The 25,767-nt window shown below is 41.1% G+C and overlaps 1 protein-coding gene across 12 annotated transcripts in view; it reads right to left on the bottom strand.

Annotated features, from left to right (window-relative positions):
• DOCK3 (dedicator of cytokinesis 3) overlaps positions 1–25,767 on the bottom strand; it is a 187,856-nt gene that overhangs the window by 70,688 nt on the left and 91,401 nt on the right. For 8 of the 12 annotated variants that reach the window (XM_039734175.1, XM_039734174.1, XM_039734179.1 and 5 more), the window contains exons 10-15: positions 21,779–21,860; positions 17,326–17,386; positions 15,193–15,340; positions 10,449–10,537; positions 8,283–8,408; positions 4,587–4,604 (exon numbers count right to left, since the gene is read on the bottom strand). In XM_039734175.1, the coding sequence (XP_039590109.1) occupies positions 4,587–4,604; positions 8,283–8,408; positions 10,449–10,537; positions 15,193–15,340; positions 17,326–17,386; positions 21,779–21,860 (524 nt within the window). The remainder of the gene's footprint in view (positions 1–4,586; positions 4,605–8,282; positions 8,409–10,448; positions 10,538–15,192; positions 15,341–17,325; positions 17,387–21,778; positions 21,861–25,767) is intronic. The other 4 variants (XM_039734182.1, XM_039734176.1, XM_039734181.1 and 1 more) reach the window with 1 other exon arrangement.

The following is a 25,767-nucleotide window of genomic DNA, read 5'->3' on the forward strand; positions in this document are numbered from 1 at the left end:
CAGCCCCAAGACACTAAATAACGAAGTACTGGAACAAAGCAGAGACTCCTTCAATGTCTGGCTTCTTCCACTTGGAGAAACTGATGCAGTTAAATCTCTGTATTAATCAGAAGCACAATGAAATAAGGCAGCATTTGCTTTCAGGCACTGAGGGCCATCCTTTTGTGCCCCTCAAAGCAGCGCTTCAAATTCTTCCTGAAGTCTAAAACCCCACAGAACTTGTTCCTTAATCTACTGTAGGGACAAACAATAGAAGCTCTCAGTCCTGCCCTTGCTTTCAGTTTTATTTCTGGAGATAAGCACCACTCTTTCAGCATGGAAACCCAGCTCAGTGGCTGCCAGTGTGTGCTGCCTGCTGGGAGCTCTCTGTGCATGGCAATCTGTGTGCAGAACCAGTCCTTCCTCCAGAGCCCCCCTGCGCTGCAGGGCCAGAGCTGGGAACACCTCCCAGGCAGAGGCTGAGCTGCCAGGGGCAGCAGCAGGGAAAAAGTGACAGCAAGAGCTTGGTGAAAGACCTGGGATAGTGGATCTGGTTTGGCTTATCAAAGCACAGCATCAAATGCAACAATCCACAGGCAACAATAGAGAAAATTATCTTGGGGATCAAAATCAAGCTGAGATACCTCTATCCTGATTATAGGGATAGCAAAGAAATACAAAATTGGACACAAAATATGGTTTAAGTTGGGCCTTTTGTTTTGAAAAGCCTCCTGCTTAACAGGCTCCATCCTTTTCTCTCAGTGGTTTGCTCTATTAGGAAAAAGTTTCAATTTGTATGCTGTAAATCTTAATAGAAATTAATTGTACTCACTATAATTGGCATTTTGGAGCTCCCTACTTATGACCTCTTTTCTGGAAGGCAGTCTGGCTACACAAAGTCCAATGTTAGATAGCAAATCATTTTCCAGCCTAAATTAAAGGCAGCATTTGGTTATATATAGCATCTTATCTTCTATTAAGCTTAACAGGAGGGATATTACTCCACTAATTAAAAAAATTGCCTTTGGGGTGGGGTGTAGAGGGATCTTAAAACCAGTGGATTTGCATAAAAATTAAGGGAAAAGATGGGAAAATGTATTATAGTGAAATTTAACAGTGTATCTTCTCTTGTAAAAATAGTCTATTGGATTTTCAAAAATAAAAAGGTCACTACATACAGTAAAAATAGGAAGTAAATGTATCTAACAAAGACAAAAATCATTTAACCATCAGGTAGGGTGATTATTTGGTGGAAATCACCTTCCTAAAAGGAGCAATCTCCTTTTGCTAACGTATGAGTTGACCTGAGGCCTCACAAACCCTTTATTTTTCTCCATTTGCTTGTGGTTTTGAGGCATTTGAGCTCTGATACCTCAGCGGGTAGCACAGAACCCAGAGCAAATGCCTGAGCACAGAGCAGGTCATTGCCATCTCTGCTCTGAGTGCAGGGCCACAGAGAAAGCTCAGCCCTGTGTGGGGCATGGGACAGAGGGCATGGGACAGAGGGCATGGGACACCTGGCACGGGACAGTACCACAGTGGCATCAAGGACCAGGAGGGGCCCGGGCAGCTCCAGCCCCACTGGCAGCGACGTGCCCAGGCAGGAACCTGGGCACACAGGGCTTGGCCAGATGAATTCCACTGGAAAAAGACAGAGAGACAAACAATGAACTTGTTTCAGATGCCAGACAATTTGTGTACTGTGCTTGGGACAGCAAATCCTGCATTTTGGGGGACAGCCAGGCTGGTAGCTCAGCCTGGACCACAGAGGCCTCAGGCCTTCCCAAGCAGCAGCACAGGGCAGGAAACTGGGTGAGCTGTGGCCTCCCACCATCAGAAGAGGAATAAAAAGTGCTACAAGGCCAGTGGGCCATGGGTATTTATAGAGCCAAGCCTGCTGATGTCATTTTAAGCTGAAGTCCCTGTGCTGGATGGCTGTCAAGGATGAACTGAAAACCTCAGAGAGAGTTTTCAGCATGGGATTTCTTTCAAAACCCATCTCTCTATAAATGTTAAAAACAAAAGTAAACTTCTTTTTAGCATAATCCATATACTTTTTATACACATAGTTACTGACATTAAGTATCAAAGGCCTTGAGAGACAGTATTTTCCATGATAATATAAAAAAAATATTTTCAGATATTTTTTGGGGTTCTTTCTTTATCAATTCCCTTCACCTTTACTGGGGTTTTGTTTGTCTGTTTTAACCTATTTACAAGGCCCAGTGTACAACATACAATTGTTTAAATTATAAATTACAGCTTGGGGGGCTCACTTGTATTGACCTGAAACTATTTTAATGGTAATGGGGGCAAAAAAGTGGTGGGAAAGGCTACACGAGCCAAATATTGGTTTTGCATTTGCAGTATAAAGGAACACACTGGAAGACTTTGAAATAGTTATTTATCATTTTCAAGACTAAATAACTTGAAGCAGCCCAACAGCCACTCATTGTCCATTCTCCAGCAGAAGAAATGGGAGATTATCCTGACAGGGTGTGTAGGTTTTCCACTGCAAGACTGACCAGTCACTTGTACTGCAAAATAGTAACAATTTACAGGAACTGTCTGCATTCAATTAAACACTTTTTATTCAGGGATCCTAAAGATTTTGGACGCTAAGGACAGGAATGGTCCCTATTTTATGCAGAAGAATACTATATCCAAAAAGGGTACATAATTCACAGAAGTTTCTGCAGGAGAAAGAGACACAAATTTCTGGTCACTCAATTCTAACAAGTTCTTTTTCTGAGCTTGTGACTTTGTGGACATGTAATATATCCCTGCAAGCTGGGGAAAAGTGGCAGCTCCCAGAAGCCTGTGTGTGTAGGTCTAGTATTAACTAAATAAAACAGCTATTTATCCAGAGAATATTGGATTTTTAAAGGTGAAACTTTGGTCTTTAACAATTTAGGCAGCCATGGGGTAAAAAAATCAGAATATTACGGTTTAGGTCTATTTTTATGAAATTGCTGTGCTGGTCCTATTCACTTAGAGCCCCACACTGTGATGCACTGTCTGCTGGACTCTCTAACACCCCTGGGTTTGGCATCTCTTCAAAAATAGTGGCACTTCACAGAAGAGTGAATGGGCAAGAAAGTTATTCAGAGTATCTTCCACAATGGCTTCTGAAGAAAACCCAAACCTGTGCTTTTATGTCCCATCCATAAATGAACAACCAGAGCCACCAGCATCACCCCACTGCCCTGAGCCCAGTTCCAGCAGCCCAAACTGAGGACTTGGGCCAGCAAGGAAAGGCTTTGAAGCAAAGCACAAAGTGTAGAGGATCTGTGTTCATGTGCAGTTATCTATCACGTGTTCTGGCTCTGTTTGTTTGAGCTCCCTGCAGGGGAACTGTTTGAGGCTGACTCTCACATTATCCTGCACATTCCCTCTCTGCATGGCTCTTCCCAGGAAGCTGCTGCTTTGGAGGGGGCCAGTGATGGGTCCCTGATCTCAAAGACTCCACCCTCACTGGAGGTGCAGCTGCTCCAGTGCAAGCACTGTGAAGGGCAGGGACTGCAGCTCAGGAGCAGCTTTGTGCTCATCACATCCCTCCTCCAAACCAACAATTTGGCCAAGGGTCAGGGCAAGGGCCTCCAGCACCCCTGCCCAGCTTTCTGCTGCCCCTCAGGACTTGTTCCTCCCACGGTGTGACTGTCCCTGGCTTTAGCAGTGCCACCCCCTGCCAGCCCCTCCATATTCCCAGTGCCCTCCTGGCACAGTCCCACACTCTGGGGACCACATTCCATCCACTGCAGCAGCTCCTTTCTCTGGCCCTTCACCAGCCAGCAGAAGGGTTTTTTTAAGGCCTATATTCTTGAAATAGTTACAGTGAGCAACTATTAACATAATTGTGAGCAGTATTACAGCAACAAGGGGAAACAAAGCTTTTATCTGCTGCCTCTATGGCAAATTAAATTAGTTTTTTTTTCTCTAAAAAGAACATTATGCAAGTTTAACTCCGTGTGCTTCTCCAGCTTTCACTGAGCAGAACACAATTGTTTCAAAGAAAAGGGACAAGCAATACTTATTAGGTTATTTGCTACCCATTGTCTGACTTCTATGTATAGAAAAGAATTTATACAATGCCCTTTTTAAATGCAATTTTCCCCTGGAATCGTTGCCTTTCAGTAGTAGGAAGCTGTTTTTTAATGCTTTTTGTCTCCGCAAATTTTCCATTTCCACAAGTTTATTTATGACAATAATACTTTTTATTCTCTCTACAGACACTTTTTGGTAATAATTATCACATAATTATGGCTTTTGGTCCTGTTAAAATTCTTGCCATGAATATTCTGAGAATGGCTGATGGATTTTACCATGTCCTTTCCTCAATGCATTTTTGCCATGACTTTGTGCTCACTGACTGAACAGATGCTGAGATGCTTCTCACCTGTTTCTTACTGATTCACCTGTCACAGTTACTAAATTTGCCCAAAACCCTGTGGTATGAAGAGAGACAAAGTCTCCACCTCCCTGTAACCAAGGTTTCCCTGTGATGTTATGATTCGTTGTCTTTATCAATCCCAACATTCCATGGAAGAAATGAAAATGGGAAAAAAGCAAGCAAAAAGCAGACATTACACAGAAAAGCAGAAACTTACACCCAACAATCTTCATCTCTGCATCAGAAACAAAGGGGAGAGAATAAAGGGAAAGGAACAGGAGAGAAGCCAGGAAATTAAGACAAGGAGAGAGAAAAAAGAGAAAGAAACATCACTCACAAGTCGGAGATGAAGCATGCACTTTTCATCAGAGGATCAAAGGAAAAGACAGAATACTTATCAGCACATGGGCAAGGGGAGGGATGTCCTTGGGGGACTGACAAACACCAAGCCTGTGCAACAGATTTCTGCTCAGCAAGTCCTGCACAAAGCCCAGCTGCAATCCCCAAGGAGCAGCACAGGCCTCACTGCTCTCAGCTCTGGGAAAGGTAAAATTGGCACTATCAGATGCTTGGCCTTAAAACCAGGAGCAATTTAGAAAAGGAATTAAAAAAAAACAACCCACAACAAAAACCAACAAACCACAAAGGAGCAAAACCCCACCATAACTTCTTCAGGAGGCTCGTTTGACCAAACCCCCTCTGATTTTGCCAAAAAAGACAACTGAAGTCTTTATGATGCTCTTGTTGGATCACAACACAGTAGGAAACAAAGAACATATTATCTTTACAAAAGAAGGCAGGAAGGGTTGTTTTGTACAGTATTAAGCTTGTTCTGCATAACCATGCAAGATACAAACCCATAAACACCAGTTTCACTTTGTTTCTTATTGATGATGACCAGCTACCACTGATGTTTTTCCTATCTGAGGGACAGAAAAAGAGGGCTTGACACAGGGAGCTAATGCTAATGTTTAGAAAAACAAAATGGGATAGGAAACAGTAATGAGACACAGGTACAAAATTTTAATAGTTAAGATGTGCACATGTGAGAGGATTTCCTGTTAAAAAAGAAAATGAAAAGATTCAAACCTATGACAAAAAAATTAAGTTGAAATGCTAGAGCTATTTACTTTTTAAAAAATAGATTTCTGGTTCAGCAGAATGATCACTGCTTTTTTACCAGGTGATATAACCTTTATTAATTTATTCATAACAAACATTTTTAAACCACACTGCCCTGAAAAAATCTGTATCCACTTGCAAAATACAAGACATGAACTTCCTGTGCTGTTTTCTGGAGGAGGAAACCCTGTGTTGAATGACAAACAGTTCTGAAGCAAAGCAAGGAGAGCTAGTTTGACAAAGACTGTTACAGCAGCAGACACAGCTGAGAACTGCTAATGTGCATGACAGGCTTCTGGCTTTGATTAGGGGTTTTTGGTCATATGTGTCCCTGGTGAATTATTTTTCAACTTTGGACAATATTCATAAAGCTAAGGAAGAATGTTTGAGCCTGGCTGCAGAAACAGAAGCACAAAGTCTGTTGATAGACATTCCTTGTCCATGCAGCTGGGCTAATCCACCTGAAAGGTAACACAGCCCAAATGTTCTACTCTGGATGTCATGCAAACTCCAACCCCAACTGCACCTGTTGTGTTAAAAGCAAACAAGAGGCAAATATCTGCTCTCACTTGAGTGCATCAAACATACTCTGAGTTCCAAAAAAATCCTGATTGGCAATTAGACTGAGCACTGCTTGCTGCATCACCTGAGTTCCATTACATTTTAATCTCCTCATTTTCCAGAGATTTCACTATTCTGGGGAATACCCAAAAGAGTGAAAGCCTTTGTTTGGAGCCCCATTCATGATTATCCCTCTCTTCACAGCTCCTCTCTACTCTGGCAATGTCCTCATTTAGAACTACAGTGAAAGTTGATTCACACTTCCTCAGTTGCTTTGCTTTTCTCCCTTGGTGTTTACAGACATGTACAAGCTGCCTTTCCTCACAAATAGAGCATTATTCCCACAATGCCTAAAGCTTTGCATCTAAACTCAATACATGAAAACCTCTTGTGGCACACCTGGAATCAAGGAGAAGTTCTTTGCCCAGACCCTCTAGAGAGGCAGGAAGCATTTAACAGCAGAATGGTGATCCTGTCACACATTTGCTTCTATCAATCAGCATTTTGAGCATATATTTGTGTGTGTGTGTGTATAAGTGTATATATAAATGTATAGGAGTCCCATTTCAAACAGGTTATCATCTTAAAACCCCAGTATCTTCTCCAGAAAGAACTGTGGTTAATCAATCTTCTATCAATCAGCATTTTGACCATATATTTGTGTGTGTGTAAAGGTATATATATAAATGTATAGGAGTCCCATTCCAAACAGGTTATCATCTTAAAACCCCAGTATCTTCTCCAGAAAGAACTGTGGTTCTCACAAAGAGAATCTGGAAATTTGGATTAGCTGCAGTGAACAGAGAAGTTTAAAAGCTCAGGGCAGGAGCACTTTTTGTATGAGCACTGCTGACCTGTTTGCTCTAGCCCTGGCCCAAAGCCTTGCCCAAAGCAGCAAATACAGGGGACATTGTGCACATGCAGAGGGGCCAGGGCCCAGAAAACAAAAAAATTACTCAGGGGAACACTGAGGACACAAAGCTGTTCCTTCAGCTTCAGTGGCCTGAGCCACCTGAGGTACAGCTTTATCCATAGAAATGGAGGACCAAGCAGTTCTGCAGAAGAATCAATTCCCTTGCACAGGTGTGTAAATGTGACACATCCAGCTGTGATCTCAATTACAGCAGATCACCTTGCAGCTGCTGTGTCTGTACATCAGCCTGCAATAATTAATCTTTTCCCTATTTGATTGCTCTGTGTTATGCCTGGAACTGCTATAAGGTCACTAAGAACTAAAACTTCTAATTGGCTTTATAGCCCACATCCTCTGCTGCTCTGTTACCACCATTTTCAAGCTCATTAGTAAATATACACATGTTGTTCTGAATCCTTTGACTGTTTAGTTTCTAGAAATGTTTCCCACCTACTCCCTCTTTTATTGTGGTTTCTGAAGAGCTTCCATAACGAGGCTACAACTACTTCTGGTACTGATGTCTCACTGCAGCCTTTTGAGTAATAAAATCTAATGCCTTTTCCATTATGCTTTCACCAAATTTCCCATGTCTGTAAAGTCATCCTTGGGCTTGCTCATCACAGCAATGAAGTAATAGGTCAAATGCTACTAATTAGCAAACCCATTTCTTACCACACTGCAAAAATCAAGCCACTGTAACACCAGGTTTTATGTGGTTGCATGACTGCCCACATTCTGGGCTCTTCTCTTGGCTGTGCTGGGGCTGCCAAGCCAAGAAGCATCTCCATCTGCTGCTCCAGAGGTGAGGAGCAGAGGAAGCACAGCAGGGCTGCAGCCAAACAGTGCATGGACCAACAGCTCTGTGAGGCCACAGGGAAAATCCAACCAGGTCTGCACCTTCTCTGCTTCTCTTTACAAAAGGATCACACAAACTTGAAAACCTCAAGGCTGCAAAGTGGAAACTCATTTTTTCCAGGATTTGGATTGTTGGGAAGAAGTAGTTTCATGCATTTAAAAAGAAACATCTCTATGCTGAGTGAAAAAAAGGGATAATAATTGGCCGGGGTCATGGGGAATATCAGAGCAATCCTTCCAGATCCCCTTCTATCCACGTCATTTTAACTGTAATGTCTGTCACTATAATGTCTGTTCCTGACAATGTTTTAGCATTTGCCTCCCCAAATCTGGCATTTACTGATAAATAAGACAGTTCTGTTACAAATCCCACTCAAGTAAAGTGCCCATCCCAGCTGCACTTGATTGGGAGAGTATGAGAAAAGAATGACCAATATCTTGGCTTGGAGCTGCTCTGCTTACCTGGCATTATAACATCAGGAAATCCCAGCTTCCTGGTGACAGCCACGCCTCTGTTAAAGATCATGGGGTTTTCCCTTCGGATCTGCTCCATGTCACCACGAAGAAGCTGAAGAGATATTATAAGTCCTGGGAAAAAACCAAAGAGGTTCATTGTTTCTGACCTAAGAATTGGATTCTGTGTGTACAAAGCATGCAGGCAAATTAATGTTTTGCTCCTGTTAATTTAATACATAAACAAAGCTCTTTTCTCCCTTGGAGTAACTGAAAATTGAAATGGAGGAAACAAAACTGTTATAAGGGATCAGATAAGAAAGCAGAATTATATTACAATGCAACTCCTAACAGTCAGAATACTTAATTTTGCAGACATGTCCCAGGTACAGAAAGTACTTCCATTATTTCTTTTCCTCACATGCAGCAGGTTATGACACCTCTGTCTGAGGAACCACCAACCACACAAAGATCTGGAACATCTTGGAAGTGCCTCTAATTCTGCTTTATACCAAGAAAAAAATGTAAATCTCAAAGTGTATATTTTCCACTATTTTTAACTGCTTCATAGAGGGCTGATGATTTAATGAAATTCCCAGCAGTTCCTCAACATGTTTCAGGAGTGCTAACTGGCCAAACTGATTTCAGCAACCAGCTCTGTGCTTCAGTGGATCATCTGAACAGCTGGACTAGGAATAATTGCATACTTAATCTCAGTCCAGCTGTTTTCTCTACCTGCTTTTAATTTACAACACAGGAGAGTGTACTGGTAAAATGATGAAGCCCAGCATTACCATACGAAAAACCACCAGGATTGAGCTCAGCCATTCAAGCCCAGTCTCACCTGCTGAGCACACACTACCAGCTCCACACATCCATGAGTATTACCTGCACAGGGCAATTTTCCACATTCTTTATCTACTTCAGTGTCACTTGGTCAAGAGTTCTTTCACTGCCCAGAACAACACATGCCAAACCAAGCCCTGCTTTGCACATTTTTGCACAGCAGAAGTCCTGCTCTTCCCTAAGCTCAGTATCTGGGCTTTGTGACCAATATTTAGTCACCATTTTCTCAGAGAAGTTACCAGGGAAACAAAACCAGGAGTATCATGTACCTCCCACCCACTTCCTGCCTTCTCCCCCTGAAATAATTTTCAAGCCTGTTGTTTGGCTTCAGTCATATTTGGCAAATAGACAGATACCCAGATTACATGAAGACTGTATATATTTCATGAATACCGGGAGTTGAAAAAATGAGGATAAAGCCTTAAAATGAAGGAAAAGAGGCCAACCAGCCAGCTGGACAGCCAGCACGTATGTACTGAAAAGCTGCCAAAACATGGACTTGCAACTGCCCAGCTGGGTAGGCAGGAGAGCACTGCAGGGAAAACACAGGCTCTGAAACCATGGAAAACATCCAAGCCCTTTGAATACAGTGTATGAGGGTGTCTGTGTGTACAGAAGGTTTCACAGCACACAAGACACACATGTTCATTAGAAATCAGCCTTGACTATTTTTGCCACTTACAGGAAAACTTGTTCATTGTATATCCTTGTTTGCCATTAAAAAAACAAACCAATGAAAATAAATTTTAAAAACTCCAGTGTAAAAGGAGTGGAGCAAATTTGAAAGTTCAGACATGTTGCTCAAGTTTGCAAAGTTATAAAGAATTTTGGAAGATATTTTAATGATGACTAGTGGATAACTTTAACTGCAACAGGAGGAGCAGCAGGGAATGAAACCAGCTTTACACACAGTAAAATTCCATATCTGCAAAATGTTTTATTTGCTTATTGTTGTGCTTAATCTCTTCTATGGAAGTGTGCACTGCATATTCCACAAGTTCTCAATATGCAAACAAGCAAAATGAAGACAAATTCAGTACTTGGACACCAGCATGATTCAGGCACTTGGTAATGAATGCAGAACTGGCTGTAATGAAGCTGAACTGTACCCATCAGCTGCTTCACTGGGAATGGGAGAGCAGTGATATCTCTGAATTAGCAGTACAGACATCATTACATGAGGTAAACAGATAAGACAGGTTTGACTTTCCCTCTTTATCTGTCATTAGCTGCAAAAGGAAAACCTCACATCTCAGTGAATTTCTCAGCTGTTTCCTACAGGGGATGTTCAGCTGTGGCTCTGACCAACAAGCCCCAGGAGATATTTACCATAGTTGGAGCTGGGGGCTGTGTATTTGGTGCTGGACTTGCGGATGATGTTTTCATGGATCTGGCACCATTCATTTTCATTGTTACACCTAAAAGAAAAGAACATTTATTCAAGTTAAATGCTTTCACTGAACCATCTTAGAACATGACAGTCAACTTTGCTGTAGGGATAATAGGAAAACTTGTAGGGTTTGGATGAATGAGAGAAATCCCACATAAATCTTATTTTTAAAAGTGGAAGGACACAAAATATTCCCTAATAATTATGTCCTTTCAATGGACACTTTGGAGCTGGTGATGGCTCTTCTGTCATAAAAGCCATTGTTCCACTCTTCAGATTATGACAGAATGAAGAAAGCTCTGGACGTTCTGTCTGAATTGTCATGCAGAAAATGAGTGTTACACTTCTGTTCAGGGTCCAAAGCACAACAGTTCATGCAGGAACTGAAGTGTCACTGAGACTGGAACCAAGGAAACCATGCCCACATTCTGAGGCCACAGGCTACTGTCCCACAGGATGGGAGAGACCTCAGACTGGGGAGAGAAAGGCAGAGAACTGAAGTGGCCTTCTTTATCAAGCTTTTACATGAAAGATGAACCATAAAATCATCTCCCATGTGAAAAAACTGGCACCTTTACCACAAACAGTACTACTGGTTAAAAAAGAAAGGAAAAGCAGTATGTTGCTCAAGTCTAACTGCATCTTAAATACATCTGTGCATTATTTAAATCACAATGGCAAGATTCAATGATTCCCCACAAAGTCAGCAATTTTTAACTTAGCAGCAATAGTGAATCTCATTTCTCCTGAAAAGCAATTGGATTAAACAATTTAATTAAACTTCTGTCCTATTGACTCTTAAAGGTCAGGAAAAAAAAAAGAAAAAAGCTAATACTCCAAGCTTTCAGCTTCTAGGAGTTTTGAGAAATAAACCACTTTGTAAAACTTCTCCAAGGATATTACCATTTTATCCCTTTTTTGCTTCCCCCCAAGAGTACAACATGTCAGCACAGCCAGGGTGAGACACACACCAGCTCCTGTGAAGACAGTGGGGATGTTTTTGTTTGCTGCATTATGTAACTGAAGAACAGCATGGCAGAAGGAATTCAGATTGTCTACAAGTAGGAACTGGTAATTTCTTACAGCTTCAATATTGCAAAACCATGTGCTGCCAAGAATAATTAGGTAACCCCCAAAGCCTGTGATGGCACAATTACTGACACCCCCAAATGTTCTTAGAACAGCAAAAGGAACAGAGACAACTTGGAACAAATGAAACACACAGAACATTTCACTTGCTCTACTGCCCACCTCCTGTAAGTACTGTGTCCTTTCTGGGAGGAGACAGCAGTTCCCACACAGTCACACGAGGCAGATCACACGAAGTGACCTAGCAGAACTTCCCAGGTAAATTGACTGTATTTGCAACCCCCAAGACTGTATTTGCAATCCCTCAAAATGAAGTGACCTAGCAGAACTTCCCAGAATGGTAAATTGACTGTATTTGCAACCCCCAAGACTGTATTTGCAATCCCTCAAAACCAAAACACAACAGAGCTCAGGCATTAATGGACAGTACAAACGCCCTGTCAGTAATTGTGGTGTTGTGTGCTAATTCAGCTCACTCATCAAGAAACAATAAAAATTATCTTCACATTGTCAACACATTAGAAGTCATTTATCCTACTCCAAATAATATTCTCCTAAATAAGAGAGAGAACCTATAGCACAAACTCTATACCAGCCTCCCTCCTCACAGTTACAAACAAAGGTCTACCTTGTGGTGATGTTTTAGTTGCCTATGGAGTGCAAGTTAAAATAGGTTTCAGCCTCCAATGACTTATGCCTGCAAATTAGCCTGCAACCAAGTTATCCTGAAATCAACTGCAAAGGCAGCTTAAAGCCTTTTAAAAGTTTTGTACCAAGTGCCAATGGAAGCTGCACTTGGCATTTCCTGAGAGTCAGGAAGGAAGATCTTCTCCCAGCCTTGACAGGCTGGCCTGGAAACACTTGGAATGTGTCTTACTGTGCTCACATTTTACTTGTCCAAATACCAAGTAGATAAAAGAATCTATTTGTCCTTTAAATAAGAATTCACTCCTGAACCATCCTTCACCTCTGGGGCTGGCTGGTTGTGCAGCAAGTGCGCGTTTGGAATGTTTTCCATCCCACAGCAGCCCCAGTGTCAGCAGCTGGGGACAGCAATGGGATGGGAGCTCTTGTCCAGCTGGGCAAACAGCAACGATGGAACAGCAAAAGGCAAAGGCATTCAGGCATTAATGGGTAAGCATTTCAAGATCTAGGGCTGGAGAAAGAGGAAAAAAAGAATGAAAGAAAATAGGACAGAAAAAAAAACCCAGAAAAAGTGAATATGGAAGAGAAATGCATGAACTTTTCAGGGGAATTGTGAGATGAACACAAAGAGTAACATTCAACAAGCAAAAAATTTCAATAAAGAAAAAAATTAATACAAAATATTAAGTCAAGTTACTTGAGAAAAAATTGAGAATTTAACTTCCTTCTCACTTTTAAATTATTTTACATATATATTAAAAAGAATAAGAAAAGTAAACCTTTATGCTTTTGCATAATGAGCTTATAACTACAGCTGTGGTACTCTATCCTCTTAGGGAGATTTTAACATGACAGTGGGATTAACAAAGAGAAAAATCTCAATTGTGAGAAAAAAAATATTTTTCAGACATAAATCTTTAAGAATAATAAGGCAAGCTGAGAAAGACTGGTGAAGTAAATTGATTTTTTTTCCCCTCCCATAAGCATTCTCTTGTGGATTCAGCAGAAGTCTCCATTTACAGACCATGTATTTGTTTCAGCCTTTGTTAGGTTTTCAGTCTTTCTAATTTTTTCCAGCTTCTCCCAGTGAAAAGGCTTTTCTAGCTGCCTCATTTGTGGCAGCTGTAAGCTTTAACCACACAGTGCATAAAAGGAATGCTTTTTACTGCTCCTTGAAAAGTACAAATACACCTCTCTCCTTACTTCATCTTTATGATGTTTAGGAGTTGGCCTGAGGCATTTTAACAGTAATCATTATGAGAGCAGCAGGTAGGAAAATCAGTTCAGGGCTGTTAAAGCACTCATATTCAACTTTAAACTTCCAAAAGACAAAACCCTGTCATTTCAATTGTAGCCAACAAACAGGAAAAGGCAGGTTAGCTACAGGAATGTGCAAAGAGAAGATGCAAGAGACAAACCTGTGACAACTCTGTCATGAAAGACCAACAGCTATCAAAGCTGCAAGGGGAATGAGCTGGTGCCCCTCAGATATTCCATGCTCCCCCCTGAATATCTGTGCTGGAGGTTTACACAGAACACTGCAAGCAGCAGCAACATCACAGAATGATGTACAAGCCTTAGAGCAGCCCAGCAGAGTGATAACAGTGATAAAGAATTACAAACATCTGATTGCAGAGCTGAATTCAGCCAGGGGCTCTCCCTGCCCACGTGAGGAACAACTGGTGCAAGGCTGCTGAGGAATTTGGGCAGAAACTGTTGGTGCTCTGGGTGCTGGGAAGGGAATCCAGGTTAACAGAAAACTGCAGATTAGCAGGAAGAAAAGGGAAGCTCTGCATCCTGTGATTTTTATTCCATCACTGTACCAAGACTTTGGGTTCCTCTAAAGGGCTGTGTGACTCCACTTGTCACTGACAAAGTCCAGTGTTTCAACAAGTTTTTTCTGTTCTATTTTTCAGAAGCTAAAGAAGCAGTAAATAGGCAACAAAACAGAAATCTAATAATCAGAATGTTCCATTTCTGTAAACATTCAAAATGTTACAGTTGCAATACATTAACACCATATCTACAAAGCCAATAGAACTGTACAGCCAAACCCCACTGCTCTGAGATAAGCTGAAACTGAATGTGACAAAAGGCCAAGACTGGCCAGATTCTAGTGACAGAGAGAAGAAAGATGACCATTTTCTTCCCCATAATTTGATGTTTTTGCTAGAGTTTTCAAAACTTTTGGCAAAAGAATGAAAGAGCTGACTCTGAGAGACTTTTGTTCGGACTTAAGGGATTTCAAATGTATGAAGAGGCACCCAATAATCTTCAGTGAACAGTAAAAGACATTTTTTCATTTAGTTTCCCTTAAAGATGACATTTTCTGCTGCTGGATGCACTTCTCAAAGAATGACAAAGTTTCATAACCCACCAAATTATCTTATTACTCTCAGTAGTGGCCACAGACCACAAAGCAGTGTCAGCTGTGCCTGAGCCCATCTGCAAAGCAGACCTTGCCAGTATTTATCCTCACTGACAAGGGATTTAAATATCCTCTGCAGTCTCCAGACAGTTTGTCTGTGGCCTCTTTATTATAACTGTGAGACCACATTTCATAATAAGAATGTTAGTTCAAAGTTCAAAATCACAAATAACTAAAGACAGATTCCTGCTCAAAAAGTGTTGACTTGTTTTGAGAATTTTGTCACACACTGTTGACTTCAGTTATTTTCTACTTTTTTTGTTGGTTACCATGAGTGGTAAGGAATAGCAGATGAGGCATGACTTATTATTCCCTTCATCAGATGAAACGCAGCACATTTCTTTGGGTTTGAGCTCAGCAGATTTTAAATAATTCACATTAATAAAAGAGCAGCTTTGCAAGTCACATAGATTTGGGCAATATTCAATAACTTCTGAAGCATTTCACACACCTGAAACATCTGTGGATAATATTCATTAGTTTTTATGAGCTGCTGGAATAATAAAGGAGGAGTTACTCACGTGTAAACTTTGAGCACAAAGTCCTTCTCCTCCTTGATCTCGGAGATGGACTGGAGCACGTCCATGATGCTGAGCACGGCGCAGCCGTAGGGGCGCCGGTAGTGCAGATGGGGGGGGCCCTTCTTGGAGTCATTGAGCAACATGCGGCCTGCAGGGAGGCAAATCAAACATCAGGGATGGACACACAGCCACATCCGGCCTGCTGTGCTCACTGCAGCCAGGACTTTCAGCTCCAGGCTGCAGGTGACACTCCTGCCTGGCTCTGGAGGAGCTGGAGTTGGTTTTGCCCCAGCCCCACGTGCTGGGCTGTGCTGGTGACAGCCCAGGCACAGCCCCAGGGCTGCCTCTGCAACATCCTCCTCTCCAGGAGCCTGGGAGGCAGGTCTGGGAGGGGACACAGCCAGGACAGCTGACCCACACTGGCCAAGGGATGTCACAGGCCACGTGTCCTCTGCTCAGCAACACAAAGGAAAGGAGGAGTGGGGACACTGGTCGCTGTGAGGTTTGGCTTTCTACAGACTGAAGCCTGGCTTCCTGGGAAGTGACCACACATTGATGGCTGATGGAAAGTAGGGAATGCATCTTTTGCTTTCCTTTGCTTCTGCTCATGGCCTTTGCTTTATCAGACTGCTTTTATCTTCACCCATTAATTCTCTTCCATCTTATTTACTCGCCAGCCCCATCCTGCTGATGAGGGGAGTGACAGAGAGGCTTGGAGGGCACCTGGTGTCAACCCACCACAGCTTTTCACTCAAACTTTTCAAAGCCAGAGGTCCATTTGAACTTACACCTCACTCAGCCAAAACCAGCCAAGGGCAAAGTGAAAAGCGTCATGTCTGGCCAGCTTTGATTTGCAGCTCCATGACACATATTTGCATCCAGCTGGGCTGACTACAAATCATCTGTGGAGGAGCCAAGAATATGGCTGTACTCATCAGTGTGACCCACACAGAGATTCACTCTGCTCCTTCCTCAGAGTGCACTATTTGCACAAATTCTCATGTTATTCAACTGCTTTAAGGAAATGTATTATATATTGTATATAATACTTGTAATATTATATATTGGTTGTTAATCATGTTTGGATGCATCCTTTTTGGAGCACAGGAAGGAGAATTCTGAGGTACAAAGCTGCTCAGTGATTAACATCTTATTACTGAGGCAGTTTTTAAATAGAGCAAAAGATGCCAAGGCCAGAAAAATCACTGTGATAATCAAAGTGAACTTGTAACATTACACATAATAATTTGTCCAGCCCTTGCATCAAGGTTAATACAGCATCTTTCTGCAGGCTTCATTTATCACCTCAAGTGGTAACAGAGCAATTCTGACGTGCAGGCTCTTATGACACGGGAAGCCAGATAATGAAACCCTGACCTCTCTGACACATTTGTGGCTCTGAAGGCACACTCCCAGCACAACACACAAAGCTCTGTTTGGAGTTGCTGCTCTTCAGAAAAGGTGCCTGTGGCTGGTAATGGGTGTGAGCAGTGACTGGGCTGGCAACAGGCTTAAAAACCCTTTCCTTGCAAACACTGCCTGGCCATTCTTCAGTCACCTGAAACACACAAATGGCACTGCACTTCTCACTTGTTTACAATAATACAGCTGAGGAATCTGTCTCTGCTGTTCCTACTATACACTGTTAACATTTCTGGCCTAATATTTCCAATAAATTATACTTAACACAGGTAAAATATGTACTTGCACCACAGACTCCTACAGCAGCAAACAAATCTTGACATGTATTTGTCTAACAGCCTCGGATTTACTCGATGTGGATGGTCAGACATGCTGATGTGCTGCCCTGTAACCCAGCTATATCACCCGTATAAAGATGTCATTTGAAATTTTTTAACATTAAACAAAAAACCTTTTTACTTTATCCCTCTCCTGTAGATGTGGTGTTTAATCAAAAATTTGGTTTCAGACTCAGAAAAACAAAATCACTGTTGAACAGTCATCAGTAACTTTCTAACACTTAGCTCCATATGGTCTGAATGTCAATCAGTCTATGACTGAGTTTTCTAAATGTATAAGTCATTATAAATTCAGCTAATTAAAACATACATTTAAAAATACTCTAAGAGCTCTGTTTATTACATATATTTCAAGCACTAAATCATACTGTACCTATTCGGATTACATGGGCAACTATGTACAAATCCCTCTTCATGTCCTTGCTGCTGAGATCCTGAAAGATTAGAAAAAAGAGAGACATTCCAACATAAGTGCCTGCAACTATAAACGTGGATGAAAACTCTGAAATCCACGTTACAGAAAAGCAGGCCAAGAGTTTTAAAAATGAGCTTCAAGAAAAACCAAACAACAGGAAAAGGAGAACCTACAGAAAAGGAAAAGGAAAGCTGAAATTAATGAAGACAAGTAAGTGTTATTGACTCTGAGAAAAATTTAAAAGAAAATACACATAGGACACTTTTCAGTAAAGCATTACAGCAGCACTTTGCATTCACATATCAGAAGCCACTTTAATTGGCATTTCCTTGGTATGTTGTACTTTTCACTGATAACTTCATAAACAAACAGCAACTTCCAAGACATTCCTCCTACCTTTTTTTTTAATTTTTATTTTTTAGTTACAGGAAAGGTCTAAGAAACATTTCTTCTTAAAAACCAGTTTTCCCTATGCCAGTCACCTCCCAGACAAGAATTTAAACAGATACTGTGTACTGGGAGAATATTCATCCCTGTTTTAGACTGATGCAAAAAGGCTCCTTGTGCTCTACAGCGACAGCTGCTGCCTCTTTCTCTACTGAGTGCTGCCATCTCACTGTCAGGTACTACTTACACAAAAATTAACTGGAACAGTCTCCAATTCAGATAAAATCTCATGGTTTTCTTTAAAAAGCTCCTCAATTACTTGGTATTATAACCACTGTAAAAGGAAATCATGCTATTTTTATATAAAGAGGGGAAGAAATTGAAACTGTGGACATCTAAGACTGTCATTCCTAATCTGAACCAATTTAGAATTAAAACTTGCATTTTGCTGAAAGCTAAAACATCAACCTTCACTTGCACAGGGAATTTCCTTCTCATGACTTGAGAACCCAAACCTCAAGCAGGGAGATTATGATGGCAATGCAACTCCAGACTACAGTGGCACACAGCACAACAAAAGCTGGCACAGTGACTCAGAACCAGGCATAAAGGGAATTCATCCTAAGGAGAAGTTTCAATCCCTTCCCAATTGTGTTACACTGCTGAACTACAGCAGACAAGTAATAAATTCATGGCTGTATCTCCTTGCTCTCCAACAGCAGCTCTGTATTTCCCAGGGCAGCATATGCAGGGAGCTGCAGAGCCACTGTTTGGGATGCTGCTAACCAGCAGATCTGTCTCTCCAGAGCCAGAAAATGAAGCTACATAAACCATCCTTAGCATTCCTCCTCAGGCTCGATTTTGCTGCTACACCAAGAAGGGAACACACTTTCTAGGCTTTCTCCATCACCCAACATACCAGGGTAACATATGGTAGCCTTTATCTTGCATGTCTTGGAGACATGAAGTTCACACTAAAAGGAATTTGACATAGTTTTAATCTCAGAAATGCCTGACAAGACATTTCAGAAAGCAAAAACAAACTTGGAGGTAATACTTCATGCTCTAGAGAGCAATAGATTCCTGAAAATATCTGTGCTTTGACAGGGGGAATTTTATTATACCATCAGATTACCAGCTCTAATTAACAGCAATTTAAAGAACTATTTTTTCAAAGGGCAACTGTCAAAACATCAGAAAACGGCAGGGCATGAACATATTGATGGGTTCACACTTTAGCTGCTTTTCCAATTTCACAAATAAAGTGTCACAGGCAAAAGACAAAAAATGTGGGTCCAGATGGCCTTGCATTTCAGTTTGTACAGCACAGGCTTTTTACTAGGCAAGAAATTCTTACTATGACATGGACCAAACAATCAAAAGCCCCAACCCTGTGAGGAAGTTTTCAGATGATTCCTCTGCAGAGAATCCATGTACAGCTGCTAGGACCAGGAGAGGATAAACCACATTTACTGGTTATTCTTAGGACTGCATCCACAGAGTGGATATTTGTGGGTATTTCCCACGTCTTTCTGAGCTTCCCAAATGATACTGACTGATACACAACATAATTCCATTATAATTCTAACTGAATGGCTTTTTAGAAAATCACCCCTAAATTTTCCCATCTATATTGGGTATGAAAGAGAGTTACTCTACAATGATGGTTAGTTCTTTACAATGCTGGTTTCTAGAAAGGTCTGCTCATGCATCAAAAAACCCAAACAGCATCATAACAACCCCTAAAACACTGGAATTAAGGATACCAGTCTGCCACTAATTAGTTTTTTAATCCAGCTGTCAACCTCATAGGCTACAGAGAATAAGGTGTTTAACAAAAATAACAACCTTATACGGTGTAGTTACATTTTAATTCAGACCCAGGAATGTTTCTAACATGTGCACAGGCTGAGGTTTGCTTGAGTGAGCTTTGATCTCCAGAGCAAGCAGTTTCTCACCTTCACTATGATATGACAGCAGAGGTAAAACCCAAGCCTGGGTAATTTTGATATCTTACACAAGGAGACAGCTGAACCCTTAGAAGTAACAGAGATAGCAGGAAAAGACAGGGATCCCTTGAATTATCTAAGATATGGGCTGCTTGCCTGGGGGGAAGATGAGAGTTTTAGAAAGATACTGTGGTGTGGTGAGGGAGGGCAAGGAAACAAATAAATAGATTTAAAGTCAAGATGAACACAATCTCGGGAGAAGACCTGAAAATCACAGAACTCTCTTATCTTAGAAGCACTTCATAATTAAGAAATTATTGTAAGATAGGACCACTGCAGATAAAATGGTTATCCAAAAAAGCAAATACTTATTGCTCCTTTACTACACACTTTGGAAAGTTCTTTGAGTACACTGATGAAAAATACTGTTTTAGAAGTGTAAGATCTTTTGCACAGATAATTGTTCCAATTATAATTCTTGTTACATAGATTATACATTCATTATAGTTTTTTTTTCTGTAGAATACACATTCTATAGCAGATGAGTGAGAGTCTAAGCACCTCCAGCAGGCAGTGATGGAGTCTGAGCACCCTGGAGAGCTGAGACTGCAGCAGCTTTGGTATTTTTGCACAGTAATAGCAAAGGGAGCTCAGGAGGTATCTGATCAGGATTGGGGCTGCACTGGCAAACTCCTGCAATCCCAGGGCTGGCTGCTCTTGGACTACACTGGCCCTACTCACAATATGCAGCAGCTCTCTCCTGGAACTGTGTAATGGCCCTGGCTGTAATTTAGCATTATTTTTAAAGGCTGTAAAGGCTGGTTTGCAGATCACGAGAGCCAAACTGTTTCACACTGTTCACCACACAGAGAGAAACAGGACCATGACTCCAAGTTCTTGGCATGGGTGAAGGTGAGGAAGGTGGATGCTGAAAATCTTATCCAAACTGATGAACCTCAGAGGCCAGAAAGTGCCAAGTTGATACAAAGCCTGTGCTGCCTTTTGGGAATTCCTTAGGGCAGCTCCTAAAGCTGCACTCCTGCCTTTCACCTGACTCAGCCTCAGTGCTGAACCTTAACCCCTGCCACCTTCTCTCAGCAGGGCCAGACTCTGGGTTTGAGTTACCATCTCTGGGTGACACTGTCACCTTGCTGATGTTCATTCTGCTGGCAGCACCTCACTGATGGTACCAAAACCAGAACTGTTGCTGATGTCAGCATTCAGGTCAGTGCTACTTTTGGACTGCAGCTCTCAGATCCAGATGGAGACAGAACAGAGCATCCTTACACCTGGAGCTATTCTGTTCCCTAAGAGGAGGAATTCTACTGCCTTCTTAAGGGAGAAAAGGGAACAGTGCTGGGGACCACGCCTGGTTCAGTGTCCAGCCCTGCCTGACCTCAGAGAGTGTCACTGCCTGAACCAAAACTCTGCCATCTTTCTTCTTCACTGAAGGTAAAAATACTTCTGCTCCAGAGCTTTCAGCATGTGCACTAACTAAAGGTGAGTCACGATGGAAGGTGTTTATCACACTTGGATCTGAGATTCCTTACAGTTATTCTGTGAGTTGTTAACTTTCAGTGCCTCTAGATTTTTATATTCTTTCTGAGAAGCAGCAGCAGATAAAATTATGGTCTGACACCTGATTCTGAGGGAATTTTAAACACAACTTAAGACCAGCACAGGAGTGATTTCTGACAAGGGCATGTAGGGACAGGACAAGTGAAAACACTTGTCTGATTTTCATTCAGAGAAAACGGCCTTGTTTTATGTTCAGGCCATCAAAGCCTTTTCCTATGCTCTGTTATTGAAGAGCACAGCATATCCAATGAAAATATTCAAAATTTCACACTATCTGCAGGAACAAATGCAAGTACTTCAGAATATTCACTTAGACATAGAAGTAATTTAGAAGTACATTCACTTTCTAAGTTAACGTTTAGTCAAAACCATAACAAAACTTAGAAATTATTTCTCATCTACTAATTACATTGGAGAGGAAGAACTGGGTTTCCTTGCCCTCAGGAAACCTCCAAGCCCACTCCTGTGAGGGGAGAAGAAAGGGAACAGACACGTACTGTGAAAAGTGCACACATTCGATCGATCTTCTCTGGATTCCTGGGGCCTCCGTTCTTGTTTAACCTCACCATGAACCTCTCACTGAAAAACAAACAATGGTAAAAAAAGCAATCAGCTTTTCCTGTACATACTTCAACAGAAAAATACAGGTAGATTTGGGTTTCATTAAAAAAAATGCAGTGGTTTTTATAATTCCAAAGTCTATAAAACAGAATTCACTGGTCTATACAAAATTACATAGACTAGCACAGATTTCTAATAGGAAGTAGTCTGCATGTGAAAACATTGTGTTGATGCATATTCATGATGCAATAACATTAAAATAATGTGAACATAAGAAGCACAGAACCTGTACACATTACAACTCCTCCAGGCAAAGGCTAAGGCAAACTTGCTGAGAGGTACAGCGCTTTTGGTAAACCCGAGTTCATTAAAATCCACTCAAAAGTAGAAGTTACAAGAATACCAATTAAGCAATCTCCTTCAACATAGAGCATTTCTAGAAGCAAGACACTAATTCAAATACATTAAGATTCAATTGATATAACTCTTAGCAATCAAATTAAGCAGCTCTTTGATGAATAAAACCAGCACATTTCGCCAGAGTGCAAAATGAACAATACTCACAATGCATGGTAAGACATGGACACTACTTCATGGATATTACTCCTTAACACAGAGAATTTATGTGTAAAAGTAAGTTTGATGAGCAATTTTTCCCTAGTGTGCAACAGCCCCCTAAGTATTGACCACAGTTTTCTTCCTAGATTTTCACAGAAACAAAGAGAGAACATATAATTTAACCTTCCAGTAATCACAGATCATTTCAATCCTATCCAGTACAACTAAATCAACTCCAGCAACCTTCATTTGATACATTTGCCAGCATATTATCCACCATTGGCCTGAAGAAAATGAAAGCACAGTATTCATACTACCTCCTTTGGCAGCTTGCTCCAAGGGCCACTCATCCCTGCTGTTGAAGCACATGGATCATGGAAAATGCCTGATTTCAGTGCACAGCCACTGCTTTTTGTCACTCTTCTGCATTAAAGAGCCCTTTAGAGAAACTCATTTCTTGCAGGGCAGGGATAGCAGTGATATCCCCACATACAAATAAGCAATTTAACACTTTAAAAATCCAAAAAAAAGTGCTGGAACCATTTTGTAGAACTCACCCACCAAAATTTTTCAACAGCATTTCAAGAACAATTCTAAAGCTGTAGGATTGTAACAGTCTGCAGCATAAATACACACACATCTGGGGGTTCCACACAGGCAAAGCCAAGCTCCTGCTCAGCCTGTGATTTATCAGACATCACCCCTTCCACACAGCTTTATGCTGTTAGTTCATGTGACCTGTCCATTATAAACACTGATATATTTTCAGAATTATTACTTTTGTTGAAATGGTCCTTAATTCTCAAGCGTGACCCATACATCTCATTATACACCTTTGCATGATAATTTATGTAAGTAAATGATGCTCAGCAATCCAGATCATCCCTCTCTGGGTGTTTCACTCTCCCTGTCACTCGCTGTTACTGCTGTATTCCACAACCCCATTCAGTTATAGTTTTAATTAATTTGCTACCAATGCTTATAACCTCAGAGACTGCTGAAATGCCACAAAGAAATCCATAAGAAACAGGTATTTGATGATTCTTTTGAGATGTCAGTAAGTTAAGAATGTTTTACCAAATCCTTTAATGACATGGTAAAATCCATTCTTTCAGTAATTTTGTGATGTGTTAAGTGGAGAGCAGGACAATATTACACCTTCACAATATTACACTGACAGTCACATTACAACAACATTACATCTTCACAGCTACCTCTATCTACCTAACGCATAAATCAATGTTACATACTGTATTTTAAGTTTCCAGTAAGAGGTAGTCTTGAACTATCAAAAGAGGGGTTTTTAGTTGTTTTTTTTTTATTATTATTATTTCAGCTCTAATAAGCATTTCATTTTCATACAGAAGCTGAATGCAATACTGTGTGCCACAAAATCCTGTGCAGACTGTCCCTCGGACAATGGCAGGGAAGGGGCTGCCAATTCTTTGAGCTGAGCTGCCTGCATAGATTTCATTCGTTAACAAAAGATTGCTTCATATGCTTTTAAAGCACCCAGAGAGGGATATTTTGGAGATTCACTTGATGGGCTCTTGCAAGGTTTTCCTCCATTAATAAGTGGAAATCTTTCAAAATTTGAAATTCATCTTTTCCTTGTTAGAGCCAAGGAGAAAATCTGGCTCCCGTCCCTCTATTCCAGTGCTTTTCAAGAGATAAAGCAGCCACCACCCCTCTCACCTGCCTATTGATCACCTGTTCCCTTATTCCAGCACCACTGCAGTAACAACCTTTACACTCCTTCCCTTAATTTAGAGTCCTCTTGAGTTTGTGTGAATAAATAATTAAAGGGACTGTGCGTCAACTGCAGCATTTGAGAACTGTGGAACAGGAAGAGGCATTTGGCCAAAGGAGGTCCAAGGACAGGAGGCAGAGAGTGACAAGGCAGCAGTGCCAAGAGGCCACCCCAAAGGACCAAGCCAGCCCCAGTTTGACCACAGTTTTCTTCCTAGATTTTCACAGAAACAAAGAGAGAACACATCATTTAACCTTCCAGTAATCACAGATCATTTCAATCCTATCCAGTACAACTGCATCAACTCCAGCAACCTTCATTTGATACATTTGCCAGCATATTATCCACCCTTGGCCTGAAGAAAATGAAAGCACAGTATTCATACTACCTCCTTTGGCAGCTTGCTCCAAGGGCCACTCATCCCTGCTGTTGAAGCACATGGATCATGGAAAATGCCTGATTTCAGTGCACAGCCACTGCTTTTTTGTCACTCTTCTGCATTAAAGAGCCCTTTAGAGAAACTCATTTCTTGCAGGGCAGGGATAGCAGTGATATCCCCACATACAAATAAGCAATTTAACACTTTAAAAATCCAAGAAAAAGTGCTGGAACCATTTTGTAGAACTCACCCACCAAAATTTTTCAACAGCATTTCAAGAACAATTCTAAAGCTGTAGGATTGTAACAGTCTGCAGCATAAATACACACACATCTGGGGGTTCCACACAGGCAAAGCCAAGCTCCTGCTCAGCCTGTGATTTATCAGACATCACCCCTTCCACACAGCTTTATGCTGTGAGTTCATGTGACCTGTCCATTATAAACACTGATATATTTTCAGAATTATTACTTTAGTTGAAATGGTCCTTAATTCTCGAGCATGACCCATGCATCTCATTATACATCTTTGCAGGATAATTTATGTAAGTAAATGATGCAATGATGCTCAGCAATCCAGATCATCCCTCTCTGGGTGTTTCACTCTCCCTGTCACTCACTATTACGCTGTTACTGCTGTATTCCACAACCCCATTCAGTTATAGTTTTAATTAATTTGCTACCAATGCTTATAACCTCAGAGACTGCTGAAATGCCACAAAGAAATCCATAAGAAACAGGTATTTGATGATTCTTTTGAGATGTCAGTAAGTTAAGAATGTTTTACCAAATCCTTTAATGACATGGTAAAATCCATTCTTTCAGTAATTTTGTGATGTGTTAAGTGGAGAGCAGGACAATATTACACCTTCACAATATTACACTGACAGTCACATTACAACAACATTACATCTTCACAGCTACCTCTATCTACCTAACGCATAAATCAATGTTACATACTGTATTTTAAGTTTCCAGTAAGAGGTAGTCTTGAACTATCAAAAGAGGGGTTTTTAGTTGGTTTTTTTTATTATTATTATTTCAGCTCTAATAAGCATTTCATTTTCATACAGAAGCTGAATGCAATACTGTGTGCCACAAAATCCTGTGCAGACTGTCCCTCGGACAATGGCAGGGAAGGGGCTGCCAATTCTTTGAGCTGAGCTGCCTGCATAGATTTCATTCGTTAACAAAAGATTGCTTCATATGCTTTTAAAGCACCCAGAGAGGGATATTTTG

The sequence above is a fragment of the Passer montanus genome, unplaced genomic scaffold (assembly GCF_014805655.1).
Source record: "Passer montanus isolate IOZ18808 unplaced genomic scaffold, ASM1480565v1 scaffold9, whole genome shotgun sequence".
Lineage (NCBI taxonomy): Eukaryota > Metazoa > Chordata > Aves > Passeriformes > Passeridae > Passer > Passer montanus.